At 31.9% G+C, this 24,711-nt stretch overlaps 1 protein-coding gene across 5 annotated transcripts in view; it reads left to right on the top strand.

Moving 5' to 3' along the window:
* Positions 1-24,711, top strand: part of HSPA4L (heat shock protein family A (Hsp70) member 4 like) — a 64,245-nt gene that overhangs the window by 17,118 nt on the left and 22,416 nt on the right. For all 5 annotated transcript variants that reach the window (XM_077140075.1, XM_077140074.1, XM_077140076.1 and 2 more), the window contains 12 exons: positions 533-590; positions 1,945-2,085; positions 6,813-6,935; positions 8,854-8,953; positions 9,306-9,439; positions 11,322-11,566; positions 11,710-11,786; positions 12,400-12,551; positions 13,009-13,115; positions 16,839-16,972; positions 18,661-18,860; positions 24,172-24,267. In XM_077140075.1, the coding sequence (XP_076996190.1) occupies positions 533-590; positions 1,945-2,085; positions 6,813-6,935; positions 8,854-8,953; positions 9,306-9,439; positions 11,322-11,566; positions 11,710-11,786; positions 12,400-12,551; positions 13,009-13,115; positions 16,839-16,972; positions 18,661-18,860; positions 24,172-24,267 (1,567 nt within the window). The remainder of the gene's footprint in view (positions 1-532; positions 591-1,944; positions 2,086-6,812; positions 6,936-8,853; positions 8,954-9,305; positions 9,440-11,321; positions 11,567-11,709; positions 11,787-12,399; positions 12,552-13,008; positions 13,116-16,838; positions 16,973-18,660; positions 18,861-24,171; positions 24,268-24,711) is intronic.

The following is a 24,711-nucleotide window of genomic DNA, read 5'->3' as shown; positions in this document are numbered from 1 at the left end:
ATTTTGATGAAAATGTTATGACATTTGCTTTTATAAGCAGAATTACATTTAATTGCAGTTAATAAAATTAGCTGTCACTTACAAAATACTTATGATGTGCCAGATATCATTCAAAATGTTTAGTTATGTTTGCTCATTTGATCTTTATGTAAGTGGGTATTATCACTTCTTCTGGATTAAGCTCATCATAGTGATTTGTACAAGGTTACTCAGTAGTTAAGTAGCAGAGCCAGGACTTGAAAACAATCTGTCTGGCCTTAGTGTATATAATCATTTTTTTAATAGGTCGTTAGCTAATAAAATTTGAAAAATAATTTTAGAAATGAGTTTAGTGTTGCCAGCAAACATTTTAAAAATTCTAACATTCTGACCACCATTCCATCATTTAGGAATGTTTAACATTATGTAAAATTCTGATTTGCAGTAATCTACATTTAGAATAAAACTTATTTTTGTATAGGAAGAAGCAAAATAATAGCACATTAATATAAAAATACCATACAAACAAATGTTTTACTTTTCTCCTATTTAGAGCCTGTATAGCTTTGGGATCCAGAACTCGAGCCATTGGAAATGCAGCTAAAAGCCAGGTAATTTAATTGTTAATGTTGATATTGTGACTCTTATAGGAAGAATTAACTGAATCTTCGTAATTAAGCTACCATTTTATGTAGTTCAAAGTGAGAACAGGAGAATGGGGAAAATATGATAGATCTTAAGTCTTTTGAATTTTATTAGATGTGTTTTTCTGGGGTTGTAAAGTATTAAATTTTATGAAATTTTCTAGTTGTGAATTTAGGGTTGCCATAGGTTGGTTTTCCTTTATTTACAAGTGCTTAACAATTATTTCTTATGTTTTAATTACCTCAGTCTTTCTTTTCTTCATTATAAAATAATTTTTACAGTACTGTTTACTTTCTTTAATGAGTCTTTTCTTCTTGACTTTGTAGGTATAATTGACTGATTTATCCTGAACTTTTTGTTGATTTCTATCAGGACTTTTTATATATATGTGTGTTTGTATATATATACATATATATATACATATATATATATATACATATATATATACATATATATATATACCTATATATATACATATATATATACATATATATATACATATATATATACACATACATATATATATACATATATATATACATATATATATATACACATATATATATATATATATATATATATATATATATATATATGGCTTGTTTTTATCTTCTCTTCCATTTTCATGTTTTATCTAACAAATTTTGGTTTGGTACCAAAATGGCACCATAAGCCCTCCCCTTCATTTAAGTTTATATTTTGGCTGATCTTCTAAGTGTGTGATAGATACCACAGTTTCTGAAGAATTGCAACACATTTATTTCTCCCAAAGAGCTGAAGAAACTAACATGGTTATTTGGCATCCGTATAGTTATCTCATCATTTAAGATCAAAATCAAGATCTACTTGGCTTTGAAGGTCACCAAGAGGGAATAATTGGATCTCAGTAATACAACAATTTGAACTCCATGATAAAGGAAAAATTAGTTTACATCAATACAAACTATCTACAAATTAAGAAGAGAAACTAATGATAACAGTTCACTAGGACAAAAGTATTGAGGAAAACCAGATAAATTAGTAATAGATAAATTTATATTGTATTTGAAAAACTTTTGTTCTTTTTTTTTTTAACACATTACTTTTTCTTTTACTGTCTCCTAGGGGAGAAATTTTTGTTAAGAAACTGGTACTAGTTCAGATGCATACATTGTTATTGTGTAATTTTGCTATTTTCAGTTGGAAACCAGAAACCTGAATGATTGGCTGTAAATCTGAACTTGGGTGTGTCAGAAAAAGGGACTTAGCAGTTTTCTTGTATTAGGAGTATTTTGTTTTACATTCATTAAGGAAGCAATAAATAAACTTTATTGCCAACAGATTGTCACAAATGTAAGAAATACAATTCATGGTTTCAAAAAGCTTCATGGGCGATCATTTGATGATCCTATTGTGCAAACTGAAAGAATAAGACTTCCTTATGAGCTGCAGAAGATGCCTAATGGAAGTGCAGGAGTTAAGGTAAGGTTTTTGTTTCTAGAGTCCAAACATTGTCTTCAAATTGAAGAAACTAAATATAGTAATGTTCTCTATTAGTAATTTGTAGTTAAACTTTTCCTCTGGATGTAGTATGTATGTACCTGTAGGCAGTTTTCTAAGTACACTTTAGAAAATACTAAAGTATTCTAATTTTGATATATAATTCATATAATACTTCTTTGTCAAGGCAAAATGTTTATGATTGGGAGAGCTGAAAGAGGTGAACAGTTTTTAGGAGATAAAGGCAGAGTCATATATGACTTAGAGGAGTCAACACAAGAAGTATGTTAATTGCTGTAATGAGTTTTCTCTAATTTAGAACAATCTTCAAACACATTAGAAGAATTTAAAACTAACTCTTCTTCCAAACCACAGTAAGTTGGATTCTGTGTTTTTAATTTATCCCCAAGCAGTAAGTCATAGGTTCGTTAACAAAAACAAGTTTGTGCTAATTTTCAAAAACTAAAAGAATATCTCAAAACATAAGAATCATCACCACATGACTTGGCAATTCATAGGAATACCCAAAAGAATTAAAAATTATATCCGCATTGGGTGGGCCACGGGAGCTTAGCAGGCAGAGTTCTCATCTGTCATACCAGAGACCCAGGTTCAATTCTCCGTGCCTTCCCAAGTAAAAAAATAAAAATAAAGAATAATTATATCCACACAAAAGCCTGTATAGAAATATTCAGAATAGCACCAATCATAATAACCAAAAATTGGGAACAACCGAAGTCTTCCTGAAATGCTGAATGGATAAGCAAAATGTGGTATATCCATACAGTGGAATACTAATCTTCCAAAAAATAAATGAAGTGCTGATAACATGCTGCAACATAGTTGAACTCTGAAGGGTAATGTTCTAAGTAAAAGAGGTTAAACACAGAAGACCACATGTTGTATGATACCATTTTTATTAAATGTCCTAAAAATACAAATCTATAAGGACAGAAAGTAGATTAGTGATTGCTAGGACATAAAGGGAAGGGAGAATAGGAAATGACTGCTAATAGGTACGTTTTCTTTTGGGGATAAAATATTTTAGAATTATTTGGTGATGATTGCACAACTCTGTGAATATATTAAAAACCACTGAATTGTTATGCTTTAGAAAGATAAACTTTTATGCTGTATGACTTATATCTTAATAAAGTTGTTTTTAAAAAGAAAAAACTATAAAAATCATAAATTTTATGTACGTATGTTACAGTTATCCCGTATTTCCACTTTTAGAAAAGGGCTTGGAGTTACAGGGTGGATGATGAATTGTAGTAAATTGACAGGAGGGTGTTTAAAATCAGGGAAGTCACCATGAGAAATTAAAGATAAGAGAAAAAATTGTGAAGCCATATTTTAATAAAATTTGCTGGTCACAGGTTGCTAAATGGGAGGCTGGATGGGATACTATAGCCAATCAGATGTTTAGATATAAATTCTGGTTAATGATCACTTAGAATAATTTTATTTTAAACTATTTAAATGCTTTTGCTTTTACTTTTTTAAACTTTTTTTTTTTATTGTATAGTATGACATGTATACAAAGCAAAGAAAAAAAAAAGCAATAGTTTTCAAAGCACTCTTCAACAAGTAGTTAGAGGAGAGATCCCAGAGTTTGTCATGGGCTACCATACCATCATCTCAGATTTTTCATTCTAGCTGCTCCAGAACATTGGAGGCTAGAAGGAATTAACATTTTTTTATCATCTCATTCAACTTTTTTTTCTTTTTTGTGGGAAAAAATATATATATAAAAAAAAGCAATAAATTTCAAAGCACACCCCAACAGTTAGTTGTAGCAGAGACCTCAGAGTTTGGCATGGATCACAATTTCACAATTTTTGGTCTTCACCTCGAGCTGCTCTAAGATACTGGAGACTAAAAGAAATGTCCATATATTGACTCAGCAATTATACTTGTTTATTAACCCCCAGCTTCTCTGTATAACTCCACTATCACCTTTGATCTTTCTCCCACTCTTTAGGGGTATTTGGGCTATGTCCATTCCAATTTTTTCATGTTGGAAGGGGCTGTCAATAATAAGGGTTAGGGAGATGAAACTAGGAGATGTTCTGGAAAGGCCGGCCCCTCTAGGTTTCAGGACTTAACTGGTCCAGGGACCCACGTGGAGGTTGTCGGTTTCTGGAAACTTACCCTAGTGCATGGAACATTTGTAGAACCTTATATATATTGCCCTATGTGCCCTAGGTGTTCTTTAGGATTGGCTGAAATGATTTTAGTTGGGATTTGGGAAGTTATGCTAGATAGCAGTGTCTAACTGAAGTTTGTGTAAGAGCAACCTCCAGAGTAGCCTCTCGACTCTATTTGAACTCTCTCAGCCACTGATACTTTATTATACTTTCCCTCCCTTTTGGTGAGGATGTAATTGTTGATCCCATGGTGCCAGGGCCGGACTCATCCCTGGGAGTCATCTCCCATGCCGCCAGGGAGACTTTCACCCCTGGATGTCATGTCCCACATAGCTGGGAGGGCAGTGATTTCACTTGCAGAGTTGGTCTTAGAGAGAGTGAGGTCACATCTGAGCAACAAAAGAGGTCCTCCAGAAGTAACTCTTAGGCATACCTATAGATAGGCTAAGTTTCTGTGCTACATACATAAGAGCAAGCTTCACACGAGCAAGCCGCAAGATATGTTTTTTTCCCCATCCTTCAAGGAACTTTGTCAGTACTTTTTGATTATCTGCTTCGTATATTCTGGAATATATCCAGGCATTACATTAAGCTATGCAGGATTAAAAGCCCTCATTTTTATTCTGAGCTCCCTGTGTTTTGATTGTTTAAATGAGCTATCTAGACAGGTTGAGTTAGATTATATGCTATAGAAAATTTAGATTCTGGACAAAGGGTTCTCCCTTTGGTCTCAAAGAGTAGGTAAGGTTCTAAAATATAGACAATGTCTTCCTTACCCCTGTGTTATGAATTACCTTAATCCTGAACTGATTGCCTTCATTTTTATCTCTGAATACCAGATTATACATATATAAAACAGCCTCTAAAGATCCAGAAAAAAATAATTACTACTCCAGACAAAATGTGACTGCTACAAGAGCTTACAATCTAGGCCCCTGTTTTCTTATATGCATTTTCTAAATGAGACCATACAGTAATTGCTGTTTTGTTTCTGGCTTATTTTGCCTCACCAAATGTTTCACAGGTTCATTCACAATGTTGCTTGCCTCACAACTTTGTTCTTTTTTGTAGCAGCACAGTATTGGATCATATGTATACACATTGTTCACCAATCTACTTAGGTACAGCCTTCAGCTATCTGCATTCTAACAATTTTATTTTAAACTATTTAAATTGTTTTGCTTTTATTCTTAAAAAAAAAAACTACTCACGCTTTGTGAATGGGTTGGGAAAAATAGGAGTAAAATTTTTTACAGAAGAAAGTCAAAACCTAATATCTGAGTATATAATTTGTATTTATTCATAGCAAGACCTGTAAGTTAGTTAAAGAGGTTCTGAAAACCTCAGTCAGTCCTGTATCAGACTGTCTTTTGAAGGTTAACGATCTTAAGGATTTTATCCATTTATTTTTTTTTAGATACTTGTGTGAATTAAATTTGATGTTTATTTTGTCTAACTTTTATATTTATATACAAAAGAATATTGTATTGTTTTGCCTCCCCGTAGTCATTCAGACTTAAGACCATGTTTTTTGATCCATTTTTCCCTTTCTCCCTACTCCCTTGATTTAAGGCAGTAAGTTGATACATTATTTACTTATAAACTGACTTGGAAATGAATGGATATAATTTTAGGTATGGATATCTTATCAAATATATATTTATAGGCATACATTCATACATGTTGCTGTTTGGGAGACAAGTTCTTTAAAGCAATTTCAAAATTTAAAGTGGTACTGAATAAAATAATTCATTCCACTGAGGATACAGAGGTGTAAAGACTTAGCTTTTACCTTAGTGAATTAAATATACTTATGTAGGTTCTAAGATAGATTTGTATTGCCTATGACTTTTGTGATTGTCATTATAAAAAGTTTTGATTACATGATTAAAGCACAAGTCCTCCAGTATTCCTGGTCAAGAAGTACTCTAAAGTTCCATTTTCTGTGCTCAAATCTTATACCTATGTGTAAGATGAAGGAGTTATTTCATATAAGATATGATTTTTAAATTATCTATATATAGTTCTCTAATATTTGATTCATAATTGTCCCCCAGAAAACTTGGGGCAATACATACTAAATTTCATTTTGTTTTTTTAATAATGAACTTTTATTTTCTGATGTTTTCATTTTTGTTTCCCAAAACTGTTGACTGAAAATTTCATTTTAAACCCAGGGAAAAGTCTAACTTCAAAAAGAAAGAATATTTCATCTTTTTTTCTACGTCATCGTTTGCTTTGTCACACTTGGAAAAGGGAATGATAAAAATTGGTTTAGTTTAAATGAGGATATAGTGGATATAGACACTTTTGGAAAGAATTTGATTGGTTATCATACTATGTGTTAAAGCACTAGGAATTCAGAAATGAGAGAAATAGTCACTGCCTTTAATGAGTTTGTGATACCAGAATGAAAGTTTTTTTGGAATATAAATTCTTTGAGGCAAGGACTTTGCCTTTTTCACTATTGAATATTCATTGCGGATATCGTAGATGCTCCATAAATACTTGTTAGATGACTAAATGACTCTTCATAAATATCTCAACCGTGTATATTAGGTGCGATACCTAGAAGAAGACAGGCCTTTTGCAATTGAGCAAGTAACTGGAATGCTTTTGGCCAAGCTTAAAGAGACTTCAGAAAATGCCTTGAAGAAACCAGTGGCTGACTGTGTGATTTCAGTAAGTTTTACTTCACTAATGAATACTCTTAAATCATATTTTCTGGTGTATTAATGCTATATTGAAATATTTTTCTTCCCTTTTCTTAACACTTCCTACCTTTACCCACTTAATAACTTGAATGTCTTTTCATGTTTCCTTTCTAAAAAATATCTTACATAGTAACATTTAGGGTTTGGATTTCCCTAAAAGTCTATTGTAATAATCAGCAAGTCTTTAAAATCTAATGTGTTAGTGGCTGCTTGTACCTGTTACCTTCCTAGGTAATAGATAACATCCACCTTTAGAGAACTTAATATGTCATGGTGAAGGTTGAAAGGGTAAAATTTTCCAGTAGGGAATTTGAGATTATGTATATTCTGTATTAGAAAGAAAAGATCTTTCTTTAAGGATTCTTAACAAAAAATTTGCCCAGTTTTATCTCTTGAAGACCCTATTATGATAATTTGTTTTTAAGTTATATGTTGCACTGAAATATGAATGTGTTCCTGAGACTATTAAACATGACTGTGTAAGATCCTTACACAGTCTCATGTCCTTAGAAAAATGGATCAGGATATGAACTGTGGCGCAGAAGAGTTAAATAATTTGGCCAAGATCACACACTTGATTAATATTAGAGCCCCAAATCAAGCACTAATAGTTCATTCAAAGTCTGTGCTCATAACTATTCCATTATCCAACTTGCTTGAAGGTAGGTCAGAATAATGCAGATTAAAAAATCCATTTAAAATTCAAATCCATTCTTATTTACCTGACCTATTCTTGCTTTATTTTCATATCAAAAATTAGTGTCAGAACAAAGCAATATGAACTTCTTGGCCATTATTAAGTTTGTAGTTTGTGCATTATATCCATTATGAGCTGTATAAAGGCAATTATTTTGTCTTTTTTTGCACAACTATTTCACATATGATTAGAAAAATACATGTAAGGAATATTAAATGAACCATAGAGCATAGTCAAGAATTGTGTCAGATGAATAGTACCAAAATCAGGATAAGTTTGTCAAAATTCAAGTTTTTTCCTGTTTTTAATATTTATTAAATGTAATTTCAAAATCCATTAGACAAATTGGGTGATACTATTTTATAAAAGAACTCAGTGGCCCCAGTCATTTTGTACATGACTATACTTAGTAACTAGCTTTTCATAAATATGTCCGTAGGCCACAGTGCTGATTATTAGTTTAACAGATGAGAGAACTCTTAAAATGATTTGACAATTTTAAGTCTGTGTTGTTCATTTAATTTAAAAAATATATTTATTAATGTTTTTTGGTGATTTTTGAAAGTTTAAAAGGTAGGTATAGATACTTATCATCAGTCCCCTGGAATATTGTCTCCCCCTTCCTTTGCAAAGATAACCATTATAAACAGTTGGAATTATATTCTTTACATTTTATATATATATCTGTGAAATAATGATATATATATACCTTTTTTGTTTTAACATAATAAACATATAAAGATACTATTCCATGACCCAGTCCAACTGACAGCTCTGCCCAATCCTTACTGACAGCTATATTGTGTTCCAAAATATAGACCATATTTTAGTCAGTCTCCTTTTAGCAGTGTCTTAGGTTATTTTCAGTTTTTCATTACTGAAAATGAATATATATTTAATAAAACAAACCGGCTTAAGAATAGAAAGGATTTAAATTAACAAACTTTGAGACTCCTCCTGTATTCTTCCATATTATTAATAACTCTGAGCTAGAGTTCATGGTTTAGGCCAAATCTTTATGGTATACAAATTGTAAAATTTAAAATACAGTACTAGCATTTTTCATTTATTTAATTAGAAAGCCATTCTTTTCCTTAAACTGAACATACATTTTAGTATGTATAGGTATAGAATGTATAGGTAAAATACATTATATCAAACTAATTTACTTACTGTTATTAAATACCAGATTCCTAGTTTTTTCACTGATGCTGAGAGAAGATCTGTGATGGCTGCAGCCCAGGTTGCAGGCTTAAATTGCTTAAGGCTGATGAATGAAACTACTGCAGGTAATCAGTTTACAGTTTGAAAACTGTCAGAGAAAAACCATTAGTTTTTCCTACTTAATGCAAAGCATTTTTTAAAAAATCTATGCACTGATTTTTATAAATTTGTCATTTTGGAATGCAACATTTTTGCAGAAGTTAAAATATCTTATTGGCTATAACAATGATTAACTACTTACAGGTAGTTAGGGAAAAATAAAATTAAAACAAATTATAAAACATTAATTTACTCTGAAGCTAATAATTAATGGAAAGATTTATAGTACTGTAGTGTATATTAATAAGTGCTTTTATCAAGAGGACTTATCTCTTGATTCGTGTGTTAGAATTAACCTAGTTCTCTGTTCCTACACAGTTGCACTAGCATATGGAATTTATAAACAGGATCTTCCTCCTTTAGATGAGAAACCAAGAAATGTAGTATTTATTGATATGGGACATTCTGCATACCAGGTCTCAATTTGTGCTTTTAACAAAGGAAAACTTAAGGTAAGTAAATCACTGATTTATTACATTTAATTGTAATGGTTAAGAAGGCAGACTGTTTAGATCTAGCTGTAATTTCTGGGTTTGGATTCTATCTCTACCACTTAAAAAATGTGACCTTAAGCAAGTTACTTGACTTCCCTAAACTTTAGTTTCCTCATCTGAGGATGATATCAGAATTGCCTCATAGAATTTTTTTTTTTTTTACTTAAAATTTTTTTTTTATTAGAGAAGTTGTGGGTTTCTCATAGAATTTTTGAGGATAGAATGAATTAATGTATATAAAATGCTTGGAATGCTTAGCACTTGATAGGTGCTATACTACTACTATCTGTTTTTATTATTGTTGTTCTTTTTTTTGCAGTGTTAAGGTAGCTATTAGGGACCATACATTATTTATCCGTTAATATACTTCAAAGAAAGATTTTCTAAAATGATTCCCTTTTTTTCTTCTTCTTTTTTCTGGCATGGTCAGGCTCTGGGAATCGAACCTGGGTCTCCGGCATGGCACTGAGCCACTATTGCACCCTATTATTTTTAAAAACTTCCTATCTGGGAATCTTAGTCATAATTTTCTACCATGTGGCAATATCTACTTCTGTGTGCTTGTCTTCTGATTGTTTTTTATTTTTATGTGGATTATTTTATCCAAGACATAAACTCTCCATTATGCACATGAATAGAGTTCACCTAAAGGATAAATGCTCTGGGTTATCCAACACCTTGTAGAACCTTTTGCCTTACAGTTTATGTTATTACTATAACATCCTTGTAAGCAGAAAATTAAAGGGAAATGGCTCATACTGATAGAGTAATTTTCTGAATAAATTGGTTTGATTCTTAACATTTGAGCTTAAATTTTAACTTTAATTAAAAGAGAACACATTGCTTTTTTAGTAGGTAACCTGGAGTTGATCTATAATTTTTAGATCGTAGACCCCTTTGAAGTCTGATAAAGGTCATTGCCCTTTTCCCTAGAAGAATGCACATTTGTGCTATTCACATACAAATACAACTTTGCATTTAATTTTGGGCAATACAGATCTATGAAAAATCTTTCTGTGGAATTTGTGTGGTGACATAACCCAATCAGATTACACCTCCCTCTCTCTCTGATTTTCACCACCATTCTGACCCTCCTGGTGAAAAAAAAGAAAAAAAAAAACCTGATGAACCAACCACAGTGGAATTTCTAGGGAGATAGATTAGATATCTCGTTCCTATGTTTTTAAGAGCTGTAGTATTGAAGGTCTGTGACTTTATTACTCTCATTCTACCAGACTGCTATCTGGGGAGTTCTATTTGCTCAACAAGCTTATAGCAAATCTTTGTTTTTCTCTTAACTTTTTTCTGTTTTGGCCTTTCATGTATCCTTTTCTTCTGTGTTTTTATAAAAATTGGGCTGGCTTTTTTTTTTTTTTTTAACAAAGTCAAAAGGCTAATTAATTCCTGAGCTGTAAATTGACCAATTATCGTGTGTGAAATTATAATCTTTGAATCTGCTCTTCTTGGATGTTTTATTGTTGCTTTTATGCTTAGAACTGTTTCTTTGCTCTCTAAATTTTCAGTTTTGCCCTACCTATTCAGTTCTTTTGTGGAATCAGAGGATGTAAGATAATGAGATTTTAGTTTTGACTCAGTTATTTCAGAATTAGAATTCTTCTTTTAATCACGGTATATGGATCTGTAAGTATATAGCAGATAATTCAAAGTGGGAAATAGACTGGCTTAATATAAATGATAATTTAACTCTGATCCCATATTTGACACTCCTGTGATTTAATTTATTATAATTTTAATAGATTTTCTCCTGTTTCTGTTTTGTTTTGTTTTTTAATCCTCTATATTTCACAAGATATTCCGTTCTGGTTTTTTAATTAAACAGGTCTTGGCTACCACCTTTGATCCATATTTGGGTGGCAGAAATTTTGATGAGGCTTTAGTAGATTACTTCTGTGAGGAGTTCAAGACCAAATATAAGATAAATGTGAAAGAAAATTCTCGGGCGTTGTTGCGCTTATATCAGGAATGTGAAAAACTAAAGAAGCTAATGAGTGCAAATGCTTCAGATCTTCCATTGAACATCGAGTGTTTTGTGAATGACCTTGATGTTTCTAGTAAAATGAACAGGTACCCATGTATGTTTTCAGTTTGAAAAGTGTTTGCTTATTTTAAAAGGCTTATGTCATGTCTAATTTTGTCATTGTTTATGTTAGAAGATTTGCTGAATTTTTTATCCTAAAATGATGAATTTTATTTCATTTTTCCCACAGAGCTCAATTTGAACAATTATGTATTTCCCTCTTGGCCAGGGTTGAACCACCTTTAAAAGCAGTAATGGAACAAGCTAGTAAGTAAAAATTGCTGGGCTAACCATCAAAACTATGTTGAATTCAGTGTGGTAAGAAAATGGTCTAACCAATAAAAACTTGATGTGTTTTTAGATTTGTATTTCTCATCTTAGGGGAGATAATTCATTTTTATTCATTAGATTTTGGCACTAGAAATCTGGGTTTGTGAGAATTCTTCATGGCTCATTTTATTGATTAGATCATAAAGCTAATGCTAGTTAAGTTTGGAGTTAATATGTAAGTATAGAAAATTCTAAGATGAAAGTAAAAATTGGGACATGATTGCTTTTTGTTAAGGTTTTCGTAATCCAGTGATGCCTTCAGATAGAAGTTCTTTTCTGATCAAGAAAATTGAAGGACTCTGACAGTATTCCTTGAACACTTAATGGGATACTTGTCTATCCTGATTGTTATTCCAGCGCAGTGCCTTTCACAGATATAATAATTAATTTTGCCCTTTTTTATAATTTGGATTTTATCTCCTTTTCATTTTCCCTTTTATGCAAATAAAAAATTGATCCACTTACTTTTCAGGTGCCTTCCAAAGCTTGACGTCCACATTTTTAGAAAGATTCTCTTATTTTTTTCAATTATAAACATTTTATTTTCTAGATTTACAATGTGAAGACATAAACAGTATAGAAATTGTAGGGGGAGCAACACGAATTCCTGCAGTGAAGGAACACATCACTAAATTCTTTCTAAAAGACATAAGTACCACACTAAACGCTGATGAAGCTGTTGCAAGAGGTTGTGCATTACAGGTATTGTTATCCTTTTTCTTTTTTCTATTTTTTTTAAGCATTCATTTTTGTTAGAAAAGTGCAGTAGGCCTGCAGGGGCTTTCTAATATTAACTGTTCCAACCACTTGTCAATAAGCTTAAAATATATTGAAATTATTTCCGATAAATAAGTGTCTTGTCTTTCTCGTATATATTTTTAAATTATAATAGTATGTCTACAACTGTACTGAAAAAAAAACATTCTATGAATTCCTGCTATACCCATTTGAAAACTTCTTTTTGGGATATAAAAATCTTATATTTTTGTAAGGTCACCGAGTGCTCTGGCCTTTTCTAATTTTAACTAGTTGTTACATAATAGTAATTTTTAAAGCATAGCAATTTTAATATAAGCACTTCATTATGCAGTTTAATTAGGGTAACCTACAGTATGGTTTGTGTTTGCTGATTTAAATACGGTATCAATCTTATTTTCAGTGTGCGATTCTTTCACCAGCATTTAAGGTGCGTGAGTTTTCCATAACAGACATTGTTCCCTATTCGATCACACTGAGGTGGAAGACCTCTTTTGAAGATGGAACTGGGTAAGTTACCATTAAAAGTCTTGGTTTCAGCTGATCGTAAGTCTTGAATGAAGCAATTATAATTTTCTCTAAAGTAGAATCATTTATACTATTAAAATTCCTAGAAACACTTTCTAAACAAAATGTTAGATAAATGAATGTAGAATATAGTCTGTAACAGTGGTAGGCATATTTTTTAACTAGTTTTTTTTTTTACTTAAAATTAGTATTTTATTATTAAAACACCTTTTTTTCAAATGAAGTTCACAGTACAGACGGTAAAAACCTGAAGACCTGTATTTGCCATACCCCAATTCCCTTAGCTCATTTTACTAACGTAGACATTGTTAACTGCTAGGTGTGTATCCATTCAGTCATTTTCTTTGAATATCCAAAAATAAAAGTATGTACCTTTTTAATACATATAGAATCTCACCTGTATATCTCCAGTGCAGCTTTTTAAAAACAGTATCTTTCCATGTCAACAGATGATAACTTTTTTCAAGTCATATGTACCCTAATTAATTTAACCAATGCACTGTAAAGGTATATTTTTGCTATTTCAAGCAATGCTATTAGAAACATTCTTATATACAGATCGTTATTCAGTTGTTTGGTGTATCCATATATAACTGTAGGAGTGGAATTGTTGACTAAGAGTATATACGTTATTTTAACTAATATTGTCAAATTATTCACTTTAAACATTGTATCAGTTTATATTCCTAAATGGGGTTACCTGTTAGCTTTTCTCTTATGCTTTTAAATTTATTAGTTTGTTGATAAAAAATGGTACTTTATTAAATTTGCATTTCTGAATATTGTGAATAGAATATTTTTTATGCTTTTAGTGTCACTTATATTCATTTCTCCAAGAAAAATTTTAAATAGCTTATTTCCCTTCTACAAAATGTTTCAGATGTTTCATTTGCCAACTTTTTATAGAAGCATAACTTTACAGTAAAGTAAAGCCTGCCTTGAAGTTTTTGAAATTTTGTGTCCTTTATATTTTAAGAAATTAAAATTTTTGAACAGGCTTAAAAATATAAACTATCATCTTGATCTGAATATCTTGAAGAGCATTTTAAATGGCATATTTTTTTAATTTTGTATTTGATTTTTGCATGGGCAGGCACCAGGAATTGAACCCGGGTTCAATGCATGGCAGGCGAGAATTCTGCCTGCTGAGCCACATGGCCTGCTCTATTTTTACTTTTTTTTTTTTTAGTATAACATACATATACAAAGCAAAGAAATAAAAAAGTGATAGTTCTCAAAGCACTCTTCAAAAAGCAGTTACTGGATAATCCCATAGTTTGTCATGGGCTACCATATAGTCCTCTCATATTTTTCCTTCTAGCTGCTCCAGAATATAGGTGGCTAGAGGGCTCAAATACTTTATCATCACAATTGACTTTTTTTTTTTTTTTTTTTTTTTTTTTTTTATTAAAGAGAGAGGGAGGAAGGGAAGGAAAGACAGAGAAGGAAGGAAGGATGGAAGGAAGGAAGGGAAACATCTTTAAACATTTTCTTGTTTTATTATATTTTGTTTGTTTGTTTGTTTTTTTACATGGGCTGGGGCCGGGAATCGAACCGGGGTCCTCCGGCATGGCAGGCAAGCACTCTTGCCCGCTGAGCCACCGCGGCCCGCCCCACAATTGACTTTTTTCCTCCTTCTTTTTTTGTGAACAATAGCATATATACAATTATATTCAAAGTACAGCACCAGTTAGTTGTAGAACATATTTCAGACTTTGACACTGGTTAAATTTTAGGTTTTTACTTCTAGCTATTCTAAAATACTGAAGACTAAAAGAGATATCAAATTAATGTTTCAGCATTCAAATTCATTTGTTAAGTCCTGTCGTCTATGTATAATTCCACCATCACCTTTGATCTTTCCATACCTCTCTTTGGGGTTGTTTAGCTATGGCAATTTAAAATATTTGCTATTTCACTAATATGGGGTAGGGAGATGGAACTATCTGTTGTTGTGGAAAGGCTGGGCTAGGTTTCAGGACTTGACCAGGGACCCATCTGGAGGTTGTAGGTTTCCGGAAAGTTACTCTAGTGCCTGGAACCCTTGTGGAATCTTACATATTGCCCTAGGTGTTCTTTAGGATTGGCTGGAATGGTCCTGGTTGGGGGTTGGCAGCTTATGACAGGTAGCAAGGTCTACCTGAAGCTTGCCTAAGAGCAACCTCCAGAGTAGCCTCTCGACTCTATTAAATGGCATGTTTTTAGTGTTACTTTTGAGGTAAGGAGTATTTAAACAGTTAAACATTGAAATAATTCAGGAAAACAATAATGATAAAATGTGTTTAAGGAGCCAAATTGAAAAGTTGAATATATTCTAATAACCACCATAGTGAGAAAGGAGTAGGTACTGATATTTTTATCAGTATTTTAAGCTTTTATTTTGAGGTACTTTGAAACTTATAGGACAGTTGCAAAAATAATACAAAACCCATACAGAGAACTCCAGTATATCCTTCTCCCCTGATGTGCAGATCTTCTGACATTTTTTTTTTATCTGTAAGCTTGAATATCATGTTTGGTACTGGTTATATATATATATATATATATATAGTATTCTATCAAAGAGAGTGTGATGGTTAAGTTTTTAAAAGCTTTTATTCTGGTAAAATATAATATGAAAATTTCCCTTTTTAACCATTTTCAAGCTCAAAGTTTAGTGGTATTAATTATATTCATGATGTTGTTCTACTATCACCACCATCCGTTACCAAAACTTTCTCATCAGCCCAAACAGAAACTCTGTACAATTAAGCATTAACTCCCCATTCCACACCCTTACCTCTTGTAACCTGTATTCTAATTTCTCACTTTATGGATTTGTATATTATTGGTAGGTCCTTAAAAACTAGGATAGAGGAAAAGGTTCATGAATAACAGGTTTTTAAACCTTGCATAATTAATGTGATAGGATGATGAGTTTCTGGGCTAATATATGCTATGGTCATAAACTTTCTGTTACACTATTTAAGGAGTACATATGCTATGTAGGTTAAAAAAATCTCTTTGTACTGGAATGGGAAAAATGCTAAAGAAGGCACTATAAATATCAATTGGAAAAAAATGGAATATTGGTGATACATTATAAATTTACACTGATACAATACCAAAGTTGACAACTGAGCTGTGGCTATGTTAGAGATTATCCTTTTTACGAAATACACACTGAAGTATTTAGGGGTAAAATGTAACACCCTAATTGCTTCAGAAGAAAATAATAACATATACCGATAAAGAAAAACATACAAATGATGAAACAAGTGGCATAAAATGTTAATAATAGACAAAATCTTAGTAAAGAATATGCAGATGTTCCTTGCGCTGCTTTATTTCTGCACTTGGAGTAATTATTTCCAAATAAAAAGTGTCTTTAAAAGGGGCTGGGGGAAACAAGTTACTTGTGACAAATATTTTGAGAAGTCATGAATAGAATTTGCTCTTCAGAATGTGCAATAGAATAATTCCTACATATTGGACTTAAAATGTACCTATTCTCAGGTACCTTGCTTTTTTCTTATAGTATAGAATGGTCTGTACCTATCAAAATGCATGTTTATGCATAGTAAAAGCAATAATATTTTTCTTCATATTTATACTTAGAGGCCTTTGCAATTTCTACTTATGAATTGAGAATAAGATGGATTCTGTAATTAGGTTTATAGACAATGTTTTGTTTTTGAAATTAGTCTTTTTTCCACTCCATTTTAGAGAATGTGAAGTATTCTGTAAGAATCATCCTGCACCATTCTCAAAAGTTATTACTTTCCACAAGAAAGAACCATTTGAACTAGAAGCATTTTATACTAATTTACATGAAGTGCCTTATCCTGATCCAAGAATAGGTGAGAGAACTCAAGAAAAAGCTTTCAGTATATATTTGACATTTTATAAATAATAAGCTAAAATGAACATCAGGTAAACAAATAGACATCTTAACTATGCCAGCACTGGATTAAAAAAAAAATACAATGTTTTTCTAAACATGTATTTTTTTAGTGCTCAGAATTTATTCCTAGTCTAATCTTAGGTTTGAGTATTTTAAATTCATTTTGACTTCTGTATTTTAAATTCTGTATAATTGGCCTGAAAATTTATGTGAAGGTTATTTTTTATGAAAATCTCTTTAATCCTTAAATTGAAATTTTGCTGCCAGCATGACTAAAGAATCTGATTTAAAACTTTTGTATGTTCACTGGCAGCAACTAGAATGAGAATCATTTGACTGTATGAAAGTGAGAACTGGAGACTGTGCTGTCTGTTTTAACTGAGTAATTTTATTAGAAGATAATAAAGTAATTTTATAACATTTAAAAGGAAAGGGAGGATGATTTCTAAAAAAAAAAAAAACGGATAATTTTTAAGTTTTAAGTTCCCCTATGTACTATTTATCATAGACTAAAAAGGGGACAAAAATATTTCAAGTTCATTATTAAAAGCAGTACAAGTAAATTATTGAAGGCCAACCAAATTCTTTACTACTCAGTTTCTCTTCTTAGTATTCTCTCTCTACTATAGTTATCCTTTCATAATTGATACTTCAGAGAAATAGAACATTAGGAGATTTCTTATAATGAAAAGTTGATGTGATCCATGCAGGTATTAGTAATTGGGTATTTTGGGGGGGGGGTGCTGGGGGCTAGGGGTGTGCCTGGTCCGGGAATCGAACCCGGGTCTTCCACAATGAAGGGGGGGCATTCTAATCACTGAACTACCCATGCACCCCCAGAAAGTTTTTGAAATTGCTTTTATTATGAATTATCAAGATGTATATTGAATACTGAATGCAACAAAGGCATTATGCTAAAACCGAATGTCACAGGTGGGGGGATTGGGAAAGGGATATGGATTCTGTATGGAAGAAAAGGAAATTTCTTCAGATAGAGTATGGTAGTGAAGGTATGTCTATACAATTAGGCTGGATTGTATGATGTATGAATAAAACTGTCTATAAATGAATGAATAAATAAATAAATGGGGGAAAAGGGTAAAATAAATTGGGTGGATAGAAACACTAGTGGTCATTGAGAAGGAGGGGCAAGGGGTATGGTATGTATGAGTTTTTTTTTTTTTCTTTTTCTTTTTTTTCTGGAATGATGCAAATGTTCTAAAAAATGATCATGGTGATGAGTACACAATTATGTGATGATATTGTGAGCCACTATTGTGCACTATGTACCCAAAGTATGTGTGAAGACTTTTCTCAATAAAAAAAATTAAAAAGAAAAAAAAAAGATGTATATTGATTTGTAAGCTTATAGGAAAAAGGTAATCAATATCGTTTTGAATTTTATACTCAGAAATTGAATTATATATTGGTGTTAAAATAGCAGTACTGTAATATACTTGTTATATTGCCTTTAAATCAAATTGTCCTTGGTTTAAATACAAACTCTTCTAAAAAAATTCCCTAGTACTGATAATTTGGTACAGATAATTTGGGGCAGATTGTAATTATGGTCACATTGCTCAATTAATACATTGAATGAGTCAATCTGTGGAGTGTACTGATCAAAAATCTTTTTTCCTTAAGGGAACTTCACTATTCAGAATGTTTTCCCACAGTCCGATGGTGATAGTTCCAAAGTGAAGGTTAAAGTTCGTGTTAATATCCATGGAATCTTCAGTGTGGCTAGTGCATCAGTAGTTGAGAAGCAAATTTTGGAAGGAGATCACAGTGATGCTTCTATGGAGACAGAAGTGTCATTTAAGAATGAATACAAAGATGATGTGGTATGTAGAAATCATATTTCAAGAGTCCTCTAATAGATTATATGTATAGTATCTTAATCATAATTGGTAGATGAATAGTTGAAAATTTTAATCTCTGAGATTTTGCTCTGAAGCTCACTGGATCAGTAAAAATGCTTTTTTTTCCATAAATGCATCAAAGAATAATCCTATTTTAAGTGCTGTCTTTAAAATTTATTACACTTTTCATGGGTTTGTGCATCTTTCATAGCATTATATGGAGCAGGTATATGTATATGTATATTTAGACTCATCTTCATAAATTCCTCATAACTTCCATTAAAAAAATGTATTTTATTATGTTCTAGCTTTTTAGCTCACAGGTAAAACCAGTTCACAATAATAAATTCTAAATTGGATACATGAGTATTTTTAGATTGAAAATTCGTGCTTAAGAAGGAATTTTTCAGGATTTAGTTCAGGAACAGTTGTGGCAATCAAGCAGAAAAAGATGCTACATGTTCAATAAAATTAAAATACAAATTTTTGACAGTTTATTTCTTATAAAAGAGTTATGTGACTTTAACAATGAATTTATTACTCTTGGTGTAACACAGATGAATAATCTTAGGAGAATTTTATTGTATTCCATTACATAAAGTTTTCATATTTTTTTACATGTACTGTTCTTTTTAATGGCATTTGTTAGGTATTTTTCCAGTCATAATTGGAGATCTGCCTTAGATTTTTTAATCTACTTTTGCATATAAGGATGTATTTGCTACATTTTAAGATAATTTATCCCTTTTTTTGAAGTGTATCTTTTGATTTATTTTTATTCTATAAAATCTTTTCTTCCAGCTTAGTTTTCAGAATTGCACCACTAGTCTCAGAGATACTTTAAATTACTTCATTTAAGGAACATGGCTTTTTTTCCATTACTCTTCTCTCCATGTATCATTTGCTGTCATTACTTCCTTATTGAATTGAGGAAGAAGGAATGTTGTCCTAATCTTTTGGTGCAGTTATGGCTAATTTTTTATTGAACTTTTAAAAATTATAGTTCGCAATAAAAGTTTAGCTTTCAGAATTGCAGTTCAAAATAAGCCTTTTGTCAGACATAAATTTAATCATTGGAGATTTATTTTTACTACATTTGAGAATACTTGTTTGTTTTTGTGCTTTACAGTCTTAGAACAAACCACAAAATTAGTTTTTACTTTTCATTTATGATAATTTTCTTTGAAATTCTAATATAATCTTGTTTTTTCTTTTTATACTTTTTTAGTTCTGTTTCTTTTTACAGTTTGGAAAACATAGCCATTTAATACCTCATAGGAACCTTTTCAAGGACCAGTTATAGACGTTTCCCTTTCTTCACCCTTTTTATTTTTTTGATAGTATCATGACTAAGGCCCTTAGTTTTTTTTCTGTAATGTTAATGTATCCTGGGTACGAAAAATAAAGGAAAAATAGTATGGTACTCTTATCTCCCTTAGCATTCTAATTTGCTGTTTGTGTTTGTCTATGAGTTGGAAATCTAGTTAAGCAATTTTTAGGATGAATGTGGACTCAGAGGACTCACCAGTGAATAAAGTGCATGAATTTATGACACTTGCTCTGGCCATTCAGAGCATTCAGGGAATCTGTTTGCTTGCAAAGGTGTTTTAGGATTAATAGAGTATTTCCAGGTAGTTGAGGTTCCCATATAAGGTATTTCTAGATGAAAATGAGATGTTTCTGAATATTCAATAAGTCATAATCTCTGGTATCAAGTTAAAATGGGGTCATACTGGATTGGGGTGGTCCCTAAAGCCAGTAACTAGTTTCATTGTAACAGAGAGAGAGAATCTGGGTATAGAGGAACAAACACACAGAAGGGGAGGGAAGGCCATGTGACCCCAGAGGCAGAGATTGGAATGAAACACCTAAGTAGTCAAGGATCACCAGAAGCCACAAGAAGTAAAGGAGAAAGATATACAAGGAAAGACTCTCCCCAAGGACCTTTAGGGGAGTCTTTAGAGAAGACGTTTCCTCTTCCTCAAATCAGATAAGGCCTTGCTGATACCTTGATTTTGGACATCTCAAGCCTCTAGAACTGGAAGAGAAAAAAATTTTGTTGTTTTAAGCCAGCAAGTTTGTAATAATTTGTTAAAAGCAGCCCTAGGAAACTAATACCTATCCTCAAAAAGAGAAACCACTTCAAAGTAGACTGTTTAAACTTTAGAGAGACAAATATTATGTGTAATAAGTTACTCAATTTACTCTTCCCTAGTTGTCAATGTTGCCATCTCTGAGATATATAAATAAGCCCAGATATAAATTAGTGAGAAGCAGCAAGTATTGTTTTTTTTTCATGTTAGGGTTAATTTTAAAAGATTAAGTGTATATGGACCTCATTTTTTTTTTCCCAGTCAACATGAAGATAACTGGTTCCCTTGAAAAGTCATATTTTACAGTATAGATTGCCTACTTCACTTGAACATGAGAATGTGTCAGAAAATTGGTACTTCTCTTCTATGTATATATTAATATCTGGGAATTTTATGAAGCTATTACATGGAGGAGGCAGCTTTCTTTTATTGATAGTGTTGTGCCATAATGTAACTATTTCCAAACTTTGATCAGTTGGGTTTTCATTTGTTTTTTAATTAAGAAACATTTTATTGTTTTAGTGTATTAGACACTGTCCTGGGCACTGGGGATACAGACAAAGAAAGTCCCCACCCATTTTTAACTTATATGCTAGAGGACATGTAATTTCTTTTATAACCAGGTAAGAAACAATGAGAGAGATAAGGGGTTAAAAAAAAAATTGGGTAGATTGAAATACTAGTAGTCAGTGACAGAGCGGGATAAGGGATATGGGATAAATGAGTTTTTCTTTTTTTCTTTTTATTTCTTTTTCTGGAATGATAGAAATTTTCTAAAAAATGATCATGGTAGTGAATATACAACTATGTGATGATACTGTGAGAAAAAAATGAGATAATATATAAATATAAAGGAAATTAACAGGGCAAGATATGGTGGAAATATCTGTGTGGTAGTAATGAGGAGTGCTCCCTGTGAGGATGAAAGTGGTAAGTTTGCCTAAAAGATGAAGAAGAGACGATTTTAGAGTGGTGTTTGATAGTCCAGCAGAAACAGAGTTAATAGCAAGTAAACGTGCCGTGAAGAAGCAGGAAAGCCCTTTGGCTGATGTATAGGATATAGGCATGGAGAAGGGAAAGAGTGCAAGAAAAATGAAATTGAAGAGAAAGATCAAGGGGGTAAATCAAGTAAAGCCCATGTGCTGGTTTGAAAGGAAGTATGCCCCCTAAGAAAAGCCATGTTTTAATATAAATCCCATTTCATAAAGGTAGAATAATCTCTATTCAATACTGTATGTTTGAAACTGTAATGAGATCATCTCCCTGGTTGATGTGATTTAGTTAAGAATGGTTGTTAAACTGGATTAGGGGATGACATGTCTCCACCCATTTGAGTGGGTCTTGATTAGTTTCTGAAGTCCTATAAAAGTGGAAACATTTTGGAGAATGAGAGATTCAGAGAGAGCAGAGAATGCTGCAACACCATGAAGCGGAGAGTCCATTGGAGATGAAGAAGGAAAACGCCTCCCGGGGAGCTTCATGAAACCAGAAGCCAGGAGAGAAAGCTAGCAGATGACACTATATTCGCCATGTGCCCTTCCAGCTGAGAGAGAGGCCCTAACTGTGTTCGCCATGTGCCTTCTCACTTGAGAGAGAAACCCTGAACTTCATCGGCCTTCTTGAACCAAGGTGTCTTCCCCTGGATGCCTTTGAATGGAGATTTCTTTAGACTTGTTTTAATTGGGACATTTTCTCGGCCTTAGAACTGTAAACTAGCAACTCATTAAATTCCCCTTTTTAAAAGCCATTCCGTTTCTGTTATATTGCATTCCAGCAGTTAGCAAACTAGAACAGCCCATAATGATTCTACATTTTTATTGTTAAGTGCTTTCTACATGTTTGGCAGATATTTATGAGCACCCAGTATATGTGATCGGATATAGCAATGAACAGAAAGACAGTGTCGACCTTCATGGAGCTTAAAACAGAAAAGCCAGACTCTAAAGACACTTACCTTAATTCCCCTCTATTGATAATATCCTATAAACTTTCTTAGAATCATTTTAAGAGATTAATAAATTACCATATTTTATCAACTCTAAGATGTAGAATTTTCCCACTTTTTAACAGCTCCACCAATGGGATAACATTTTATATTTGTATATAACAGTAGTTATGAAATAGTTCTGTCACCTGTGTATGTCTGAACTTGGTTGTTATTTTATGTCTAGAGGCCTCTTTAAGTGTAAAATTAAAATTCTCATTTTTTAATTTAATGCTATTGTCAGCATTTTTACTAAGTGATATATAAAATAGAGTTCATAAAATAATGTATTGTCTCTTCCTGCATGACCCCATCTCACCACCATATCACTTTTTCCCCATTTCTCCATCACAGGGTGGAGGAGGTTATAGAGTTGGAAACAGGGATATAGAGTTGGAAACAGGGAGTTAGAATATCAGAAATAGTTGACTTTTTAACTACAAAGAACACTAGTATAAATCATTTTCTAACTTGTTTTTCTCTTTGGCATAAATGTTTACTTAAAGTAGCCTTCTGGATATTTCCCTAATTCCAGGTATAAAAGAAACCTACATCATGTTAATTCCTGCTTTCCAAGCTTTCTTTTTATTTTTAGAAGGATGATGGTGGATAGATTTAAAAGAAGGGAGCCAGAAAAATCTACTACTTGTAATTATTTGCCAATGGGAATGTATTTTGGGTGTTTTATTGGTTGAAGGTTTGTCTTTTAGACATAATAAGAAAGAAAACCTAACATGTTTGAATTGTAATAATTCAGAGATAAAAATAATTTTGGGGAATTTCTTTTAGTACTTCACCAAATTTTAAAAATATAAATAAGTTTCCATATTATGTAGATTTTGCATTTCACTGCATTTCCACTTTATTTAAATTATTTATAAATATTTTTCACGTGGTTATCTGTTTGTATACTTGCATTTTGTGAATCTTGGTTCTTGAATTTGACTTGAGAAGAGATTTGCATTTTTTGTTTGCAGTTTTTTGGCCACAGATGAATGAAACAAGATTGATTCACTTAGCATCAATAGATCTTTTTGTTTTACTTAACCATGTATCTTTTTATTTGTAATTATTCTCTTTGACAGCCAACAAGCTTTTACCTTACTGTGTTCACATCATTTCAAAGCAGTCTTGAACACTCAGATGCATTATTTAAAAAAAAAAAAAAAAAAAAAAGGAAAAAGAAAATATATTCAATTACATATTTTCTTTCCAGGATAAAATGCAGGTTGACCAGGAAGAAGGCCATCAAAAATGCCATGCTGAACATACTCCAGAAGAGGAAATTGATCATACAGGAGCCAAAACAAAGGTTTATTTTAGTATTTCAGTAGTTGTATCCATTTGAAATTGATTTTTTGAATAAGTTAGTGTATTTACTTTATAAAGCATGCTTTTAATAATACACTTGATATTTGTAATCTTAGTGCTGTGGAAAAGTGTAGAAACTGTTTAGCCAGAATAATCGCATTTCAGTGATTTATTAAAGCAGATTTCTTGAAAAATGAGTCTTAATGACATAAGTAAAATTAGTTTTTGGGTACAAAAGCATATTTCACAGTAACGTTTTTCTCATTAAAAATCATATGATTTTATTGAAAGGGATGATACATTGACTAGAGATACAAAGGAAGCTGATCTGAATAGGACTAATGTAGAGCAGAATACAGGGTAAAGAATGATATATATCATCCATGTTTTAAAACTTTGACTTCTGTGAGAGACCAAAGGGAGTGATGTTTATTTGGTGCAAAAT

This window comes from Tamandua tetradactyla, chromosome 22 (genome assembly GCF_023851605.1).
Source record: "Tamandua tetradactyla isolate mTamTet1 chromosome 22, mTamTet1.pri, whole genome shotgun sequence".
Taxonomy (NCBI): domain Eukaryota; kingdom Metazoa; phylum Chordata; class Mammalia; order Pilosa; family Myrmecophagidae; genus Tamandua; species Tamandua tetradactyla.
The sequence above is the reverse complement of the archived record's forward strand: the minus strand, read 5'-3'. Positions and strand labels throughout refer to the sequence as shown.